Source organism: Phlebotomus argentipes, unplaced genomic scaffold, assembly GCF_947086385.1.
Source record: "Phlebotomus argentipes unplaced genomic scaffold, Phlebotomus argentipes genome assembly scaffold_18, whole genome shotgun sequence".
NCBI classification, from domain to species: Eukaryota; Metazoa; Arthropoda; class Insecta; order Diptera; family Psychodidae; genus Phlebotomus; species Phlebotomus argentipes.
The window spans coordinates 332,541-351,894 of NW_026776177.1; the positions used below are offsets into that span (position 1 = coordinate 332,541).

A 19,354-nucleotide genomic window follows, 5' to 3' on the forward strand; every position below is an offset into this window, starting at 1 on the left:
ACACACACACACACAATTGACATGGGAAATTCATTTTGACGCCACACACCCCCACGAAAAGCGCCCACAAGACTCACCCACAACTTGGAGATATCCCACTTGACTTATCATGGGGTTCGTGTTCACTTGACACATGTAATAACCACGATCATCCTGTTGCGCCTGGCTCACATGGAGCAGCCATGTATTGGCGTTGTCGTATGTGATGCTATAGCGGGGGATCCGGGAAATCACGTGACGGTGAATTGTCAGTATCATTTGCCTGTCAATGTGGATCCACGCAACCTGAAAGCACATTAAGCGTCAAACTATCAGTTTCAACTGTGCAAGACACCATCACAGGGTTTGCACTTCCCACTCAGACAGATAGCTTTGGACAAGAACATGTCTGAGACGTCAATCATGCAATTCAGAAGACATAACAACTGTTTTCATATGCAATTTTGCAGAAATCTCAAGTCTCGAAAGTCTCATATTCAGCGGTTTTATAGATTACAGTTTATGTAGCCAAGTTAAGACATCAATTTCGCAGTTTTTGGCTAATTTACATCCGGATGCAAAGAAGCAAAATGACTTTTATTTTTCATCAAAAACCCTGTGAAGATCAGAAGGAACATCACAAGACATTTGCTGTCTTTAATAACTTATTTAACAACAGTGGAAAGTCTGTCCAATAAATATATAAAACCAGTTCAGAAAGAGTGAACAGAATGTTCATTTTCCCAAAGAAAATTAATTCTATGGAAATGATTAAAAGTCCTTTCAATAAGCGAATGGTTATTTACTGAATAATAGATGAAGAGCCGAAATTAAGACCCGCTGTTAGTGTTAATGTCTCTCTTGTATTGATTGTAAAATTAGCACAATAATGACAGTGCGGGTGAATATTATTGTGGCTGAACCGAAATGGACACTTGGGAATTCATTGAGAAAAGAAGCCGATAAAACTAATCAAGTGAAAGATGTTCTTATATACGAGGACACGTTAAGGAAATGTTTTACTTATTGATTGGATATTGTTATTCGATTAGGCACGAGAGAAGCTGAGAAGTGAGATGGAAATACTTATGGAATTGCCAGCACAACTTCCGACCCATCTGCTCGGATATTATTGGTATGTGTGTATGAATGAGAATAGAAAATGAGGAAATTTATGATTCGTTTGTGGAAGACAGGAACGACAGCGGATGTAGTATTGAGTATTCTGTGTGAGTCAGATCATTTCCTCAAGTTGTGGCCCAAAAATAGGATATGTAAGTCACGATGGATAATAGTGAAGTACCCCATAATAGCTTCTGTACTAATTTATCTTATTGATTCTGGGTGTAATCTAGAGTCCGCGAGGGACTTGGGCGCCCCAAACACGAGGAGTCTCTCATCATCTGTGCCGCATTCAGATATTATATCAGGTCATGGGTTCATACAACGGCACAGTAAAACTAACTAATTTATATGGCATTGGAAACTTCTGTACATTTGGCCACAAAATGTTTTCCCATTTCCCAATGCCCTCCGCTTTGGGGGGACGCGCTGGGGGAAAGATTCAGACAACTTAACTTGACCATTGGCCGACTCCTCATGGTCCATTTATCTATGTAATATACATCAGTCGTGCACGGGGAGAACTTAAAGCTCCGTATCATATGAGGAAAGATGTGGAAGTGAACTATAATATTTGCCAATGTGAGCACGGACTTTCTCTTAGCTTCGAACGAGCTTTAACAAGGATATTGCACAGCGAGCTCTGGTCCAAGGGGGAGATAATACAGGCAGAAGTACTTCAGAAGTGGAAGTGTGAAAAGTGTGTGAAAAACCTACAATATTCCTTTACTGTGTACTTCTTTTACTGACTAATTGTCCAGATTTTTTGGATTTCCATTGATTTTCACCCAAAAACAAACATATAATAATTTTTTGAGGTTATGTAACGAATCAAGGAGAGATTTAGTGAATAATTCACATTCTAGCACATAAATCAAGACAAAAATTCAACATTAAATTAAGCATTTGGAAGCAATTAACAGTGTTTTTTTTTTATCCTTTGCTGCCAAGAAATATTGAAAATTGTACTACAACTGAACATAACCTCAAAAAATGTCATTTAGACTTGGAAAATGCGCTTTAAGAAATTCTTCTGGATGATTTTGAGTCTGAATCAGCAATTTTAATATCATCGGCAAATCATTAAGAGATGATTTTGTGATCTAGAATGCTTCCAAACAGAGTTTTTGAAGATCTCTTAGTTATATTTTTGAGGTTATGGTCGAAAAAGATGTCCAAAAACAGCGGTTTTAAGTCGATTCTTACAGAATATCGGATGAAAACTTAAGAGAATAATTATAATTTGGGAATTAATGTGGAAACAGACTACAAATTTCATGTTCTAGAAGGGTCCGGCAAATTTGTGATGTACAGATTTGAGACTTATTATCTCCCCCTTGCTCTGGCCCACAGAGTTTATTGAACATGGCCGATAGCACGTTGGGTTTAACGGAAGAGCTTAGTTTGTGTACTCGCAATTTAACAATGCAAAGTTCCGTCTGAAACTTTTCATTTCAGACGATAGACAACAGCTCATGATTTGGCAATTAATTTCTCCCCAAACTTACCCCAAAATTCATACTATATAATCCACATTCCACTCGGCATCTAATATTTCACAGTCAAAAGCAATATTTGTTCACTCTCCTCTTCAAGGTGTATATGCGTGCTCTAATAGATGTTCCGCTGACATTGCAAAATTTCATGTAAGTCTCGCATTACAACACCTTCCAATTTACACTTTAATTATTCTGTACATGCACGAAACATCTCAATGAGTTGTATGAGTTATTAAATCATACCGAGTCACCGCAGCAATGCCTGTTTCTGCCATACGAAGAAATACTTTAAGGAGTTTCATAGTGAGGAGAGTCTCTTCCCAGTGACGATTTGAAAAGTTGACAATTCATCAAATTCACATGGGAGTTGTTCCCCTTTTAAGCTTTCAACTTGTATAGGGTTATTCCACTCCATGAATTGAGATAAGCTATTTGGTATTCACCGGCCAATCGTCCAGAAAATCGGTCCTTCTTATATTTTATGTACACAAAGGATTATATAGCCAATGATTGTGTGCGGAGAGTTATTGCACTTTTACTATGTGGAGCACTCAATGGATATCTTCCGTGTATTTCAAGAGGTGCTCTTTCCACACGAAGTTATGCAACAATTATACCAACTTTAATGGAATTTCTGCATTGTTTTCTCATCTGTCTTCTGGGAAAGTCTTTGAATACTATATAATTTCTGTCCCGGAGTGACTGCAATCATTCAAAATTTCAGCCGCAAGCTGCAAAATTTCAAAATTACTGCCATGACCTCATATTTCTGAATTACTGGAAGAATAGCAATTCAAAATTCAGCAAGATTTAGATGTTTATTCCACTAACAATAAACGGAAAACCCGTGACAGCAGATTGAGATTGATTTTCTGCCCTCCACTCATAAATAAACTGGGTTCAATATTTTTTACCCCGCGAAATAACTACTCCTCGTCACAGACATCTTATAAGTCAAGCGGCAATTTACATAAAATGTTACAGCGTTATTTCAGGAAGCATAATCTTATTTATTCATGTACATGTTGAAGTAACTTTTCAGCATTTGTGTATATGTGGTTTGATGTAAAAGAAGTTCTTTGATTTTTCTTCCGCCAAAGAAAACTTTCTCTCTGTGGGCAATTTTACATTTATGTGTGGCCCCGCTAAGAGGATGGAAAGGACTTAAAAGTTGCTCAATTGCGTAATGGCATGATATTAAAATAATTTCTAATCTCCTGGTATATTTCGTTTCTGTATGCAAGTGGCTCCTTCGGTGCCGCCTTTTTTGTATTCCCACGTGCAACAGCCACGACGCCCGGGAGGAATGTGTAATCCCATTCCCCAGTCGCCTTTATGTGAGCAATAAATATCGGAAAAAAGCAGTCAAGTGTATCCTTTCCCCGTGCCATATACGCACATATGTACAAGTGGGCCTGGGGATCCTGCGGCGGCGATGCAGGGTGGAAGGGGTTGCGAAGGAAGTCGGTTGACGGTGTATATGAATAATTTAATGGACAAGAAAAGCGCTGGTTGTAGTTTACCCAGCAGCAACATAAATTCTGAAACTTTAGACACTGACACACACTCTCTCGCTCTCCGGCGCCTCCCGCTCCTCATCCTTCCGCCAAACACCCAAAGAAGACACATCCCGAGAAGAAGAAGAGAATATGGGCGAGAACAAAGTGCACACAATATTTCCTTATTTACATGTGCGCTCATCAATAAATAATAGGTGAACTGATATTATTCAAAAAAAAAGGAGCGAAGGAGAAGAAAAAAACCGATGAGAGAAGCGAAATGACAAGAACGAACTAACATCAAAAGACAAAGCTTTCGATCTTTCCGCCTTCGTTTCGTATGCAGTTCAATAAACTATAGGCTCTTTATGGCATGAGAGATGAAGCTCATGCATACAGTATCAATAGAAAGTACTGCGAAGCTGAGCCAAATCAAAGTGATGAGGAAAAGTATATATTCTTTGCGAATTCAGAATGTTTTTCGCATAAATTCGCAGTGAAAATTGACAAAATGCTAACAAGAAATACTTTTTTAACAATTGAAAAGTTATACAAAATTCAAACAAGAAGTTTGGTGAATTTTTCGAAGATGTGTGAACATGAAAGCTTTTTCATTATGTATATTCACAATGAACTATATATTCCAAGGGGTAGATATTATGTTCGGAAGTGGTGTACAGTTTTCTGTTTTAACAAATTGAAGCATTTTGCTTACAAAGAATAATTTTATTGCTTTTCTAGGTTATGTGATTGATTTAAAACTGATTTTCAAGATTAATTAACCTTCAAAATCATCAAAATTGTGTTTGTCTGGAAATATTTCTCTTTTTCTCGGCACAGTTGAGCATTTTTATTCGAAAAAGCTAATCAAATAAGTCAAATTTCAATAGAAGGAAGTTAAAAATCAAATCATAACCTCAAAAATATCATTGCTCATTTATTTCCGCTGTTTCTGCTTTAAAGTGGCAAATTCAAGTTAATCATCCAGGAAAAAACATTGAAAAATGCACTATATTAATTTCTAGTCTTGAAAGGATTTAAATTAGTTCAAAAAGGATTTTTTAAACAAGATTCATAACCTCACAATTTGATTGGATTGTGATAAGTCAGAATTGAGTGTGAGAAACAGTTGAAGGAGTCTAAAAAGTGATGGAAAATGCCTTTCGAAACGTGTTAAAGATTCTGCATAGAAACTGTGGAAATGTGAAGAAGTGATGTACAGATTTGAAGCACATTATCTCCCCCTTTGTACATAAGTTCAATTCAGTCAGATAATTTAACTCTACCGACATCTTCTGATCGGCAACCCACTCGTGTTGTGTTGTTGGCATTGAAAAATGACTGAAATTTAATGTCTTGAAGAAGTCATTAGCTTTACAACGTTCTGCCCTTGTGCAATTATAAACCATTCTGTGGAAGATTATCTTACAGTGCTGTGAACCTCGTGGAAATCCGGCGAATGGGATTCCTGGGCGGATTCAGGCGGTGCACAGATGTTGTCTGTGAACGGAGGGCGCCAAAGATGAGTCACTCTTCGTGAGGCCAAAGTCTCGCTGCAGATCCTTTTAAGCATCTGCAGAAGTTCAATATAGAGTGCAAAACTTCCAGTGTGGCACTTCTTTTTCTCGTCACCCCGAGAAAGACTTGAATTCTTCACGTGGCACATCGGGAGCAACTATTAAATTGATATTGATCTTGTGTACACACTCGGGCGGAGCGATGCGACACACTGGGTCAAGACTCCAGAGATAAACTATATATATGGCGAGGAGGGAAGTTCGGAAAAGACAAAGTAAAGAAGTGAAATGGCAACAACATTTCCAACTTGTGCAGCACTCAAGTATCCCATGGTACATGTGTCGAAATTATATTTTCATCCTCAAAGAAGAGTCCCTGGGCTATAAGAAGAAAATTTGTCCATTGCATTCACTCAAATTATTATCCTTCACAACTTTAAAATGCATTTCCATTCAATTCATGGTCTGTTGAATTTCGCCGAATATTTTGGAGTATCAAAGGAAAAATTCTAATTGATATAATGAAAGCCGCACTGTTGAATCCATTGAAAAAAGGGGCGCGGAAGTTTGTATGCAAAACAAGATTTGTTCAACTCTTGTGTTCTCAAATGTTATATCATTTGAATAAAAGTCCAAGTTGCACATCGCACAACAGCATTGGGCGAAAATTCCCGTATTGAATGCAGTCAGCAATTTAGCAATTTAAATTAAACCAACAATTCAGAAAATTGTCATTATTAAGGTCTTTTTCAACTACAACTTCTCTCCGTTCTCTCCCAATTTAATCATTTCAACTTTGTACGAAAACTTTCGCATGTTTGTCCGAGAAATTAATCGGCAAAACATGGTAATTCCCGTCTCCATAGCAAAAATAACTCTTTTCACGCTACTTTATCATCATTTTGCATGGAAAATAAAATATGATCCTCAATTGCACATCAAAAGAGATTTCCACTTAATATTTATTCAGCTTAAATACTCGCGTTTTGCGTTAATGTTTGATCATGGCAAAAGTGTGCTATCGATTTATCTATTTTGCTTGGCAATATTTGTAAATTGAAATAAATGAAAAGGCAGCTCTGATGGCACAATTCAATCTTGAGGAGTTTCATTCTGCAATGGAAAAGTGTCTTATTTACAGAAATTCAGGCAACGCGTTTGCATGTCTAGTGCTCAAAGAGAGCACTTTATTCTAGCATTTCAATTGCAACTTCATTGACAGACGCGTTCAGAATCACATGTCAGTGCATAGGAGGTGAGCATTTACCGAATACATGGCTCTTCGGCAGTCTATGTTCTTATGCGCGCAAGGGTTGCAATTCATAGTTCACCGATATAATGGTTATTTTGTGCATGTGTTCAATATACATCCCTATCAATATTATTTCATCGTTTTATAAATTTATGTTATTGTTATAGTATTCATTTCCGGCAAAAATTTATGCGCTTAACTAATATTGTTGTTATCCTATTTTATTTGCTCTCTGTGGATGATCACATTTATTAAAATAATATTGAAAATTCGTACATGAACGAGTCATTTTTCCACGCATTGTTTCCTTGAAAATCACGACCCTTTTGAGCTCTCTAATGCCTACCATGAAGCTTTCTTTCCTACCATAATACATAGATTTTTATGCACAGCGAAATGGGTTGTCTGTGTCTTTTGTGCTATCGCCTGTGATATTTCCTTGGAGGAAAAATTAAATCGAATTTAATGCTCTCACGATGTTGCCACACGAGGAAAGTGTGTAATAGTAGAAAATGGAGGGTTACTCAAAGAAAATGCAATAATGAGAAACTTTGTTTTGCAAACTCAATTTAGAGCTGAAATTTCATATTTTTTTATAGCGCATGGTCTTTTCCTTTGCCACCCATGGCATATACATTAATTTCCCCCCCATCATTTGGGGGTTTCGGAAAAGGTGACGAGACGATGGCGTGAAAGCCATTTCACCCCGGAACACGTGACTCATATTATGGATATTTGTAGGTGATCCAGCGTCTCGTGAATATCTACTTAGAGAGCGCACAATACAAGGAATGCTCGGTGGGTGAGCCAGAGTCTACAATGGTGAATACGAAGGAGGCATGCTCAACAGTCTCTTGAGATGAAAGGCGCAATGAATAAAGTGGTGGGTGTGGGGCGATATGGAAAGCACTCAAGCTGATATGTGCTTCTCATTCACAGAAAATTGTTATTTCAGAAATATGCAAAAGAATATACCCAATGTAGAGGAAAACATCAACACAGCGAGAATAATATTTCTCATCCAGAGCAAGAGGTGAAATAGGAGATTGCGGGGCGCATCCGAAACCTCAGCATCAATTGCAGACGGAATTTGGAGAAAAATTGCTACAATTGTGTCCAATTGTGCACAACTCAAACGGGAAGAAATGAATTTTTGAAATCTTTCCTCTGCAAATTCTCCAGTTCAAAATTGCCTCGTTGTGCTCTAAAGCTCTGGGCGTCAGGATTTTTCAGAATGGGAAAAGGTGAGCACAAGGATCCGGCATCAACAGAGGAGAGAAGGGATTTTAATATACTTTTCTCAAACCACGGACAAATGATCAGATTAAAATTAATTTCCGTCATTCTTATCCACTTAGGATTTATGCTCTTTCTCTCTCTCTCTCGCTCTGCCTCTTCATTTCGTCTGGGCATTATCGCTGTGGGGCGGCAAGGGGTCGAGGGTGCGGAGATATGAAAATTGCATGAATGCCACCTGCAGATTCATGGACCTCCTCGCTCTACCTTGGCGTTTTTCCTCTTTCGCGATAAAAGATTCCCACACAGAGAGGAAAGTTCCCATGCATCCACCAACCGAGCTGTACAGCACACTTTTCTTCTGAGATATACCGTATCGCTAAGACGAGAGATTCTACTTTAATTTATTTATTTGTTTTCTCATGTTTTATATCCCTCCAACTGCCACGTCTGGAAGTGACTGGTTGTGCATTATTGTGAGATTACCGAGGGGAGACAACATAAATCTGCAAATCGATATAAATTGGATTTCTCAAGTCGTTAAAATGCGAGTAAAACTACAGCGCAAAGCTTCACCAATCGCATCGTGTGACAACCCTTTCCCAACCACCACCCCTAGCAACAATGAATTTAATAATGTTGGCAGACCCGAAATCTCCAAACGCAGCGCCAAAATCACTTTATAGTTCCCAAAGCATCACGCGATATAATCTGCAATCTATCTCGCCTCGAGATAGATCGCCTCATTTCAGGTATGTTGTGTGGATTCCGCAGAAAAATTGGGCTATCAGAGAGAGTGGAAGTGCACTAGAAATAAGAAAATAAGATTGAAGCAATTCCAAATGCTATAACTTTCCTAAATCGTCTTAAAATCGGTAAAATTTTTATTAGTAGTTCATAAATGAATTGAATTGCATCCTTTTTATATGTTTATTTGTGAGGGAAATGGAGTTTAAGTTTCCGGAGAGTGGCGGCAGCGCGATCGCAACTGCGATAATGAACATAGAAAACATCGCGCGCGCCCGCCATAGTGTTGTGGAAGAGGAAGAAGCGTCGGGAGTGTGGAGAAAAAAAGTGAAAAGTTAAAAATAAAAGAATTAAAGAGAAGTGTGGTGTTTAAACGATCAAAATATCACAGAACTATATCACAGAACTTTATCACAGAACTTTATCACAGAACTTTATCACAGAAGCTTATCACAGAAGGGTTACAACTATCACAGAGATCAATCACAGCGAAAGTGGTCGCGTTTCGGCCGGATGAGAGAGCGCATGCGTCCGGTCATTTTTCGCCGGATGTTAATGCGATTGTTCTCATTCCCAGGTACAGAGCGGCATAGAAGCAGTGCTTTGTATATCACGTACTAAAGAGGTCCTTCGTCTTCCAGGTGAATATTATCACATAATCTGGTCATTTTTCGCCGGATGTTAATGCGATTGTTCTCATTCCCAGGTGAATATTATCACATAATCTGGTCATTTTTCGCCGGATGTTAATGCGATTGTTCTCATTCCCAGGTGAATATTATCACATAATCTGGACCTTCGAGTCCTCCTGTACCAGCGACAATCACTGGAGAGTCCGAGCTGTGTCCGTCTCCAGGCTGACTGTCGAAGAAGCTGAACAACTGTCTTGTGTGCGTCCATCTCCGGCGATTGACACCACTCATTCCCGGCCAAGAAGGAGGCAAGACAGAAGTCCACACACATTCAAGACCTGCCGTTTTGAGAGTTGCAGTCTCTAATCAATAGCAAGACATCGCAGCAAAATGGCATCCAACAAGGAGCGTGATGTAATGATTGCGCGCCTGAAGAAGCAGCGAGGCGATTGTAAGAGGAGCCTCACCCTGCTTGAGAAGAAGTTGTCTTCAACTAGCATCACGGAATCACTCGCTCACACCCTTACGACGGAAGTCATGGGACTTCAACTCAAATTCTCAAGCATCTATCACGAACTTCAGGAGCTGTACGAGGGCGACTCTGCAGCGCTGCTGAATGAGGAAAAGGAGGCAGACAAGTTTGGTGAGAAGTGTTTGGATCTGAAATTGGCGCTTGGAGTCCACATGGCGCCTCCCACAAGGGCGTCGTCACCGGCATTGGGGTCGGACAACACCATTCAGCTGGTTCTCTCGAACCAGACCGACATCATGCGACAGATGATGGAGTTTCAACGCAGTTCATCTTCTATGTCCGCCGCGGATGGTGGAAATCAAGGTGGAAGTGCTCGTACGAAGCTCCCGCAACTGAGTCTTCCTACATTTGATGGTCAGTACACGGATTGGCTGAGGTTCCGTGACGCATTTGAGAGTGCGATCCACAACAATTCAGATTTGCAGCCTAATCAGAAGATGCAATATCTGAAGATGGCACTCACGGGCAGTGCGGCGGAATACGTGAGTCACGTATCGATTTCGAATGCCAACTACGAGCCCACCTGGGATCGGCTGAAGAATAAATACGAGAAGAAAGTCCACCTGGTTAATTCCTTCATTGACCAGTTCATGGCTCAGTCAAAGCAGAGAGTGGAGAGTGTGACTGATCTTCAGCGAGCGAGTAGGAAATATCGCCAGATATTTGACAGTATGACAGCGTTGGGAGAGGATTGTCTGACGCTCGACGTGTGGCTGATTTATCTCATGAAGCAGAACATGAGTGAGAGATTCCGCACAGAGTGGGAGAGAGAGAGGGATTCGAAGAAGATGGCCAACATTGAGGAATTCTTCGATTTCATGGAGAAGCAGACGGACGTAATGGAGCGAGCAACATCAGGACTGTCCAATCCAGTCCAGCATTCAGCCGAGAACAAGGGCTATGCCAAGCCGAGTGACAAGAGTTTCCCAAAGGTTGCCAAAGGGGGAATTAAGTCACATCTTTTGGAGCTTCCGAAGTGTGTGCAGTGTGGTGAATCTCATCCGATTTACCAGTGTGAGCGATTCAAGGCACAGGCTGCCGAGGAGAGAAGGCGAGTGATCAACAAATCCTCCCTATGTTTCAACTGTCTAAGGTCAAACCATTCCTCGAAGAAGTGCCCCTCACAGTCAAGGTGTCGCGTCTGTGGAAAATCTCACCACACCTTGATTCACTTGGAAACTCAGCCAGCGCAGTCTGTCCGGAAGGATGACACTCATCAGAGGCCTTCACAGACTCCTGGGCAAACGACTGCTAACCAGCAAACGGAGTCGCCACCGGCTCCCCTCACAGATGATCCAGGATCAATCAGCTCCACGGTTACATCACATCATTCTTCAGTGTCTCATCGCGCCCTCTTGCCGACGGCTCTTGTGCACATCAAGGACGTGCGAGGCGTAGATCAGGTGTGCCGCATTCTGATAGATGGAGGCGGAGAATGCACAATGATTTCCGAGGAGTGTGCTCAGCGTCTTGGTCTTCCCAGGCGCAACTCAAGGGTTCCGGTCACAGGTGCAGGAGGAGTGACTCTTGGTTACACCCGAGGGCTTGTCCAGCTGGACATGTCATCAACACACAATCAGGGCAACAGGATTGAAGCTAGTGCGTACGTCATGCAGAAGGTTACTTCTCTTTTGCCGCCAGTGCCTCTGACGGAGAAGAAATGGCTGCATGTGACGTCTCTACAATTGGCTGATCCCGGATACAAGATCCCGGGGAAGATTGATGTGATCCTAGGCGCAGAACATTCACACGAGATCAATCTTCCACACATTCTCAAGGGAAATGACGGTGAGCCCATCGCGCAATTGACCATATTCGGGTGGATCATCGCAGGAAAAGTCTCCGGAGAGCCCCCGAGACTTACATCTTTCCACACTCAGTGTAACTTGGACGAGATTCTCACACGTTTTTGGGAAACTGAGAACGTGCCTGAGAAGAAGAAAAAGTGCTACACTGAGGAGGAGCGAAGGTGCGAGGAGCACTTCGCTCGCACACACACCAGAGACGAATCAGGACGTTATGTGGTGAAGCTGGCGTTCAAGGAAGATCACGAGGAGTTGGGCAACTCCTACTCAGCCGCTGCGTGTCGCCTCCAGGCAATGGAGCGCCGATTTCAGCGCAATCCCGAGTTCCAGGCGGAGTACAAGAAGTTCATGGATGAGTACATCAATCTTGGTCACATGGAAGAAGTGCCTCCCGGGGAACTGCAAAAGCCTGACTCTCAGCAGTATATTTTGCCACATCAAGCCGTTCTGAGGCCCAGCAGTGAGACGACAAAGTTGCGAGTTGTTTTCGATGCCTCTGCAGCGACTCGCCCACACGATCAGTCCCTCAACAGCGTCCTGGCAGTCGGACCAGTACTGCAGGATGATCTTTTGGTGCTCCTTCTGAGATTTCGCTCGTATGAGACAGCCTTTTCCGCAGACGTGGAGAAGATGTATCGGCAGATCACAGTGGCCCCGGAAGATAGGGATTTTCAACGCATCTTGTGGCGTTCGAGCTCAACTCAGAGGGTGAAAACGTTCAGGCTGAACACAGTGACGTATGGGACTTCTAGTGCTCCCTATTTGGCTACAAGGGTGCTTCAGCAGATGGCGTACGACAACTCAGATGAATTCCCGGAAGCCTCAAATGCCATCTTGAACAGCTTCTACATGGACGATCTCTTGTGCGGTGCGTCAGACTTGCAAGAGGCCAGGAAGCTGCGTCAGGACATTCAGGAGGTGCTCAAGCGTGGGAAGTTCTCTTTGAGGAAGTGGTCCTCGAATGCGCAGGGATTGCTCCAGGAAATCCCGCCGGAAATGCGTGCATTGTCTCCCGAAGAAGTCGAGGGGCAATCGAAGTCGATCAGCGCTCTCGGACTGAAGTGGAGTCCGGGAAAAGATGTTTTTTCACTCATCATCGAGACGTTGCCCAAAGTCAACACCAAGAGAGAGTTTTGCGCCGCCAGTGCCAAGATTTTCGATCCTTTGGGATTAATTGCACCAGTCACAGTGAAACTCAAAATCATGCTTCAGTCACTGTGGCTCACGGGAATCGATTGGGATACTCCTTTGCCAGAGGAGATCACTGAGACGTGCCAGCGTCTACTGAGTGATTTCGGGAGGTTGAAGGAAGTCAGCGTCAATCGGTGCCTGCCCTCCGCGGATGGTATCATCGAGCTGCACGGTTTCGCGGACGCATCGGAGCAGGCATACGGCGCGGTCGTGTATGCCAAAGGACGCGACTCGCGTGGCAACTCACTCATCAGCATTGTCATGGCGAAATCACGAGTCGCCCCACTGAAGACTGTCACGATTCCACGCCTCGAGTTGAGCGGCTGTCTTCTCCTGGCGGAGCTCCTGGACAGGGTGAAAGGAGCGATCATCAACAAGGAAGTGAAAATGTACGCGTGGACTGATTCCATGGTCGCTCTCCAGTGGATTCAGAGTTCACCGAAGAAGTGGAACAAGTATGTGGCTAACCGCGCGAGTGATATCCAGGAGATTGTTCCACCGTCTGTTTGGCGCCACGTCCGAACAGCCCACAACCCTGCGGATTGCGTATCCCGGGGAATCTCACCAGCAGAGCTCATGGAACATCATCTTTGGTGGCATGGGCCGCCATGGCTGATGGAGGATGAGGAGAAATGGCCGCTCAGTCCGGCCAAGAAGAGCATCACCAACGAAGAAAAGCCCAGTGCAGTGCAAGTGTTTGTTAACGTCGTCAAGGCCAGTGAAGTGTTAGAAGAGCTGATCTCACAGAGCTCTTGTTTTGCAAAGTCGGTGCGCATTTTGGCACTCATCCTAAGGTTCAGGCATAACTGTTCAGTGCGTGAGTGTGAAAGGCAAAAGGACTTTCTGTCAGTGAGTGAGAAAACGCGAGCTTTGGAGATAATTTGCGCTCATATCCAGCGGAAGCGCTTCCCGGACGAGTATCAGTGTTGTGAGAGAGGCAAAGAAGTGTCGAAGGCGAGCAAATTGCACAAGCTTGTGCCTTTCATGGGGGAGAATGGGGTCCTGAGGGTCAAAGGACGTCTGGAGAACGCTGTGATGACGTATGCAGCTCGCCACCCAATCATCCTTCCCTCTGACCACAAGTTTGTCAGGGATTTGGTGGCTCGCACGCACGAAGTGTATCTTCACGCTGGTGCCACTCACGTGCAAGGCATTCTGCGCGCCAAGTTCTGGATCATCGGAGAGAGATGCTTGGTCAAGGATGTCATCAGGAAGTGCGTGAAATGTTCGCGCAACAGGCCACGCATGGAAACACCAATGATGGGCGACTTGCCGGCAGTTAGAGTGCAGCAATGTCGGCCATTCTACAACACCGGCTGTGACTTTGCCGGCCCGTTCAACTTCAAGTCTTCCTACCTCAGGAAGTCCGTGGTCACGAAAGGATACATCTGTCTATTCATTTGTATGGCCACGAAGGCGGTTCATCTGGAAGCAGTGACAGACTTATCAACGGAGAAGTTCAAGGCAGCTTTGCGGCGCTTCACGGCGAGGCGCGGACAGTGTGGCACGATCTTCTGCGATAATGCCACGAACTTTGTGGGAGTCACTGGAGCCACCAGAGAGGACAGATTGAAGTCTGTTCGCGACCATCGCGGCAAAGTCATCCGATTCATGTCTGATGTAGGGACGGAGTTCCACTACATCCCATCGTACTCACCCACATTCGGCGGATTGTGGGAACGTGGAGTGGGCAGCACAAAAACCCACCTCAGGAAGGTTGTCGGAGACACGGCCTTGACGTACGAGGAGTTCTCTACAGTTCTCGCGCAGATCGAGGCATGTATTAACTCGAGGCCTCTCTGCGCCATGTCAACAGAGGTCGACGATCTTCAAGCTCTGACCCCGGCTCACTTTCTCGTGGGTCACGAGCTCACCCTACCACCCGGACCGGATCTCATGGACAAAAACCCGAATCTGCTGTCCAAATGGCATCTTCTTCAGAGTTTTGTGCAGCATTTTTGGCGTCGATGGCATCATGAGTACATCAGCACTCTCCAGTGTCGTCCCAAATGGGCCAGCAGCAGCAGGAATCTGGAGATCGGAGACTTAGTGTTGGTTCGTGAGCCCAACCTGAAGCCCTCACTGTGGAAGATGGGAAGGATCACAGCGACACACGCAGGAAAGGACGATGTTGTTCGGGTCGTCACGGTGAAGACACAGGACAGCATCCAGAAGAGAGCGGCGAACACTTTGGCAAGGATTCCCATGGAGGAGAAGAGTCAGAGTGTTGAGTTCCTCAACCCGGGGAACTTATGTGAGGGAAATGGAGTTTAAGTTTCCGGAGAGTGGCGGCAGCGCGATCGCAACTGCGATAATGAACATAGAAAACATCGCGCGCGCCCGCCATAGTGTTGTGGAAGAGGAAGAAGCGTCGGGAGTGTGGAGAAAAAAAGTGAAAAGTTAAAAATAAAAGAATTAAAGAGAAGTGTGGTGTTTAAACGATCAAAATATCACAGAACTATATCACAGAACTTTATCACAGAACTTTATCACAGAAGCTTATCACAGAAGGGTTACAACTATCACAGAGATCAATCACAGCGAAAGTGGTCGCGTTTCGGCCGGATGAGAGAGCGCATGCGTCCGGTCATTTTTCGCCGGATGTTAATGCGATTGTTCTCATTCCCAGGTACAGAGCGGCATAGAAGCAGTGCTTTGTATATCACGTACTAAAGAGGTCCTTCGTCTTCCAGGTGAATATTATCACATAATCTGGTCATTTTTCGCCGGATGTTAATGCGATTGTTCTCATTCCCAGGTGAATATTATCACATTATTCATTCTTGAGCTTGTCTTAAAGGAAAGAATAAAAGAAAACAGAGCTATTATTCGTAACATTTATTTCAATTGGAGAAACTAAATTCACCATATAGAATATCACTATAAATTATGACTCAAATATATTTTAAAATATAAAGTAAGGGGGAGAAATTTTACGACCTTTTACATACTAATACTCAAATTTTATTAAATCTTTTAAGTTTTTATCCAACATTTCTGCAAATTCACTAAAATCAGCTCTTTGGGTATCTTTTCCGACCATAACCTAAAAATATCACTAAAAATTGTTTAAGACGCAATTTGGAAGCTTTCTTAATCACAAAATCGTCTGATATGATTTGTTAATGAACTCAAAATTGCTGATTCATAGTCAAAATTGTCCAGAAAGTTTTCTAAATAAGCATTTTGTAGTTATAATGACTTTTTTGAGGTTATATTCGAAAATTAACAGAATTTCCAGTGTTTCTTGTTATGAAAGGATCAGAATACTATTTTTTATTGCATCTGATTGCTTAATATTGTCAATAACTAACGATTTCACCGATTTGAATGCTAATTATTCACTAAATCTGTCCGTGATTATAGCTACGTAACCTAGAAAAAGATTTTTATGCTTGATTCTGCGTGAAAATCGAAGAAAATCCAAAGAATTGGGATAATTTGTTAGTAAAATGAGCATTCAAGAAAGGAATATTGTAAGCTTTTGAACACTTTTACTTCTTAAGTACATCTGCTGAACTGTACACCACTTCTGACTGTATTCTCTCCCCCTTGATATAAAGATCACGACAGTTCGTCGCCTTGTTCACCGCAGAGAAACGGATAGGCTTTCAGGTGTTTATTAACAATTCACATGTCTTACAAAAATAGAACACCTAGAATCCCATATAATTAGTTTGAAGCTGGAGAGAGTGTCATTAATTTTGCAATTGTACGGGTAATTAATGCACAAGCTCAATGTTGCCACAACATTAACCAAAAGATATGGGGTTGTACGGGGATAACTCCACATTAAATCTATGGCATCAGCATCGGGTTATGGCCACGTTGTCAAGCTCTGAAAATAGATATGCTAAATGTTTGATAGCCCTGTAACTATTCTTAGTGCTAGCCACCCCTGAAATTCCGGCAAATATTTCATGAGGCAATTCGGAGACACAAACAAGACCCCAATACCCGAGAAATCCACAAGAGGAGCATCTTCATTATTCGCAATGTAAATAAAATAAATCCACATCTTCAGCAAACAACCGGATCTGTATGTGGGGACAACATTTTAAAGGTGAAACACTAAATCGTGGCACGAAACTCTAGAACACACGCGGCATGAAGAGCATTATGTGCAGGCTGAGAGAGAGAGAGAGAACTTAAAGTTTTCTCTCTTCACCCATGTTAAAACTATATGAATTCCAAAATGCTGACTGTGTGTCTATAAATTGCGAAATCACTTTGTGTGAGACATCTAACATTCTCGTCACCGTTCTGAGCGACATTTTCCATGATGAGAAAAGTTTGAACTCTCCATCATGAGTTCGCCACTTCCCCCTTTGCGTTGCCAACGATGTGTCGTGTTGCTTTAATAGCCGCGTCAAAATCATGTTGCCGTACCTGTGAGTCAGTGTGAAGGAATGACTTTATATCCCATGGAAAGTTGAAATTACGATGAGGTCCGTTTGTTTGATATTTACGCCCTGTCCTGCTCCTCTTGCCTCAATGGCCATTACATTCTATGTTTAGAACCTCAAGCACCTGTTCAAATTTCAACACTCTAAGCTTCCTTCATGCAATTTTATGGTTAGGCATTAAATTTCAAAAAATTAACGCGAATATCCTCTGATTTTACACCTTTATGATATTCTTTACACATATTTTTAGAAATTCTTCGGAAAGGCTTAAAGTTTGGCTAATTTAAAATAAATTTGCAATTCACCCACGTACATTAAACATTAAAGGAGAGAGAATCCAGTCAGGAGTGGTGTACAGCTCAGAAGAAGTAGTTAAGAAGTGGAACTATTCAAAAACTTACAATATTCCTTTCTTGAGTGCTTATTTTACTGACAAATTATCCCAATTCTTTGGATTTCCTTAGATTTTTACGCAGAATCAATCATAAAAATCTTTTTCTAGGTTATGTAAGGAATTCTTATGCTCAAGTCTTAACATTGGCTCAATTATGCATTTACATCCAATAATCAGTGCTTTTTTGAATCTTTAATGTTAAAAAACACTGTAAACTGTATTAAACTCGAACATAACCTTAGAAATAGTCATTGCAATTGGAAAAATTTTTATTCAGAAATCTTTCTGAACAATTTTGACTCTGAATCAGCAATTTTGAGTTCATTGCAAAGCTAGAAAGCTTCCAGGCGGAGTTTCTGAAGATCTCTAAGCGATATTTTTAGGTTATGGTCCGAAAAGATATTCAAAAATGTGTTTCAAAATATAATTATCAGATGGAAATTTAAGAGATTCATTGTAATTTGAGAAGCAATGTGGAAATAGTCGGAAAACATCGAGTTCTAGAAGTGTTAAGCAAATGTGGAAGTCGTGTACAGATTTAAGGTATATTATCTCTCCCTTGTTAAACACAATATTCTCTTTGAGAGAAAGTCTACACAATTAACTATACACTTTTCCACTGCCTCATTACGAGGAATTGTTAAAATCTTGGTTAAAATTTTGGAGAGATTGCATAGAAAATTAGTCAAATTTAAATATGTCCTTTCATTTGCCGGAATAAAATACGCTGTCACAGTCGAGGCTGCTGAATATTGCATAAGGCGAAATGAGAAATAAATCCTTCGCTTGAAAATTTGGAACATTTTCCAGATGGATTGTCCGTTGTAGGTTTGCGATAGTGTCAACATTACGTTCATTTACATGTAACATTTGGGGGAGGGTGAGAAATAGTGTTGAATGCTTTAGGGTGAGTGAGAGTGGATTTTGGTAAACATGTGCAAGAGTGAATGATAAATTGGGCCACATTAAAATTTATCTGCAAACAAGAGAAATTATTTAGGTACAAGACACAATATATATACCTTGTAGGTCCCGAGATGTTCAACGACACACGGCAAATTGGCGTCACGACCAACGGCAACAGTCACGTTGGGAATTGGCTGTGCAAATCTCGGTTCGTCCAGCATCACTGAAAAGGGGTGGAAAAGGGGGGCATTTGTTAGAATTTTCTACACATTCAGGCTTGCATCCATTTATCTTGTCTGTTTGCCTAATTTATCAAAAGTGTGGTCAAAAATTCATTTACGCTCCTGCTTTGCCTAATTTACGATATATTGAGTGTAATCAATGGCATGTGCTGTTGCGGTTGAGCTTGTGCAATTGAGAGCCTTTGAGAAGAGGGAAAGTATGTAGGTCGGGTGTGTAAAAATATGTACTCTTGATGTTAATGAGCGATTATGGTGCTTTTTTTATCATACAATTAATCAATGTAGAAAATAGTAAATTACTTCTCTTTCACTCTCTCTCTCTCTATTCTCATACAGAAGTAATTTATTTTGAAACTTTGATAGCTTTTGAAAAGCACAATCCAACTGCTCGTGTT

The 19,354-nt window shown here is 42.0% G+C and overlaps 2 protein-coding genes across 2 annotated transcripts in view; one reads left to right on the forward strand and one right to left on the reverse strand.

Annotated features, from left to right (window-relative positions):
- Positions 1-19,354, forward strand: part of LOC132260574 (aldehyde dehydrogenase, dimeric NADP-preferring) — a 136,070-nt gene that overhangs the window by 101,990 nt on the left and 14,726 nt on the right. The gene's annotated exons all lie outside the window — the stretch shown is intronic.
- Positions 1-19,354, reverse strand: part of LOC132260575 (lachesin) — an 84,203-nt gene that overhangs the window by 4,393 nt on the left and 60,456 nt on the right. The window contains exons 2-3 of the mRNA XM_059758793.1: positions 18,834-18,940; positions 78-285 (exon numbers count right to left, since the gene is read on the reverse strand). Of these exons, the coding sequence (XP_059614776.1) occupies positions 78-285; positions 18,834-18,940 (315 nt within the window). The remainder of the gene's footprint in view (positions 1-77; positions 286-18,833; positions 18,941-19,354) is intronic.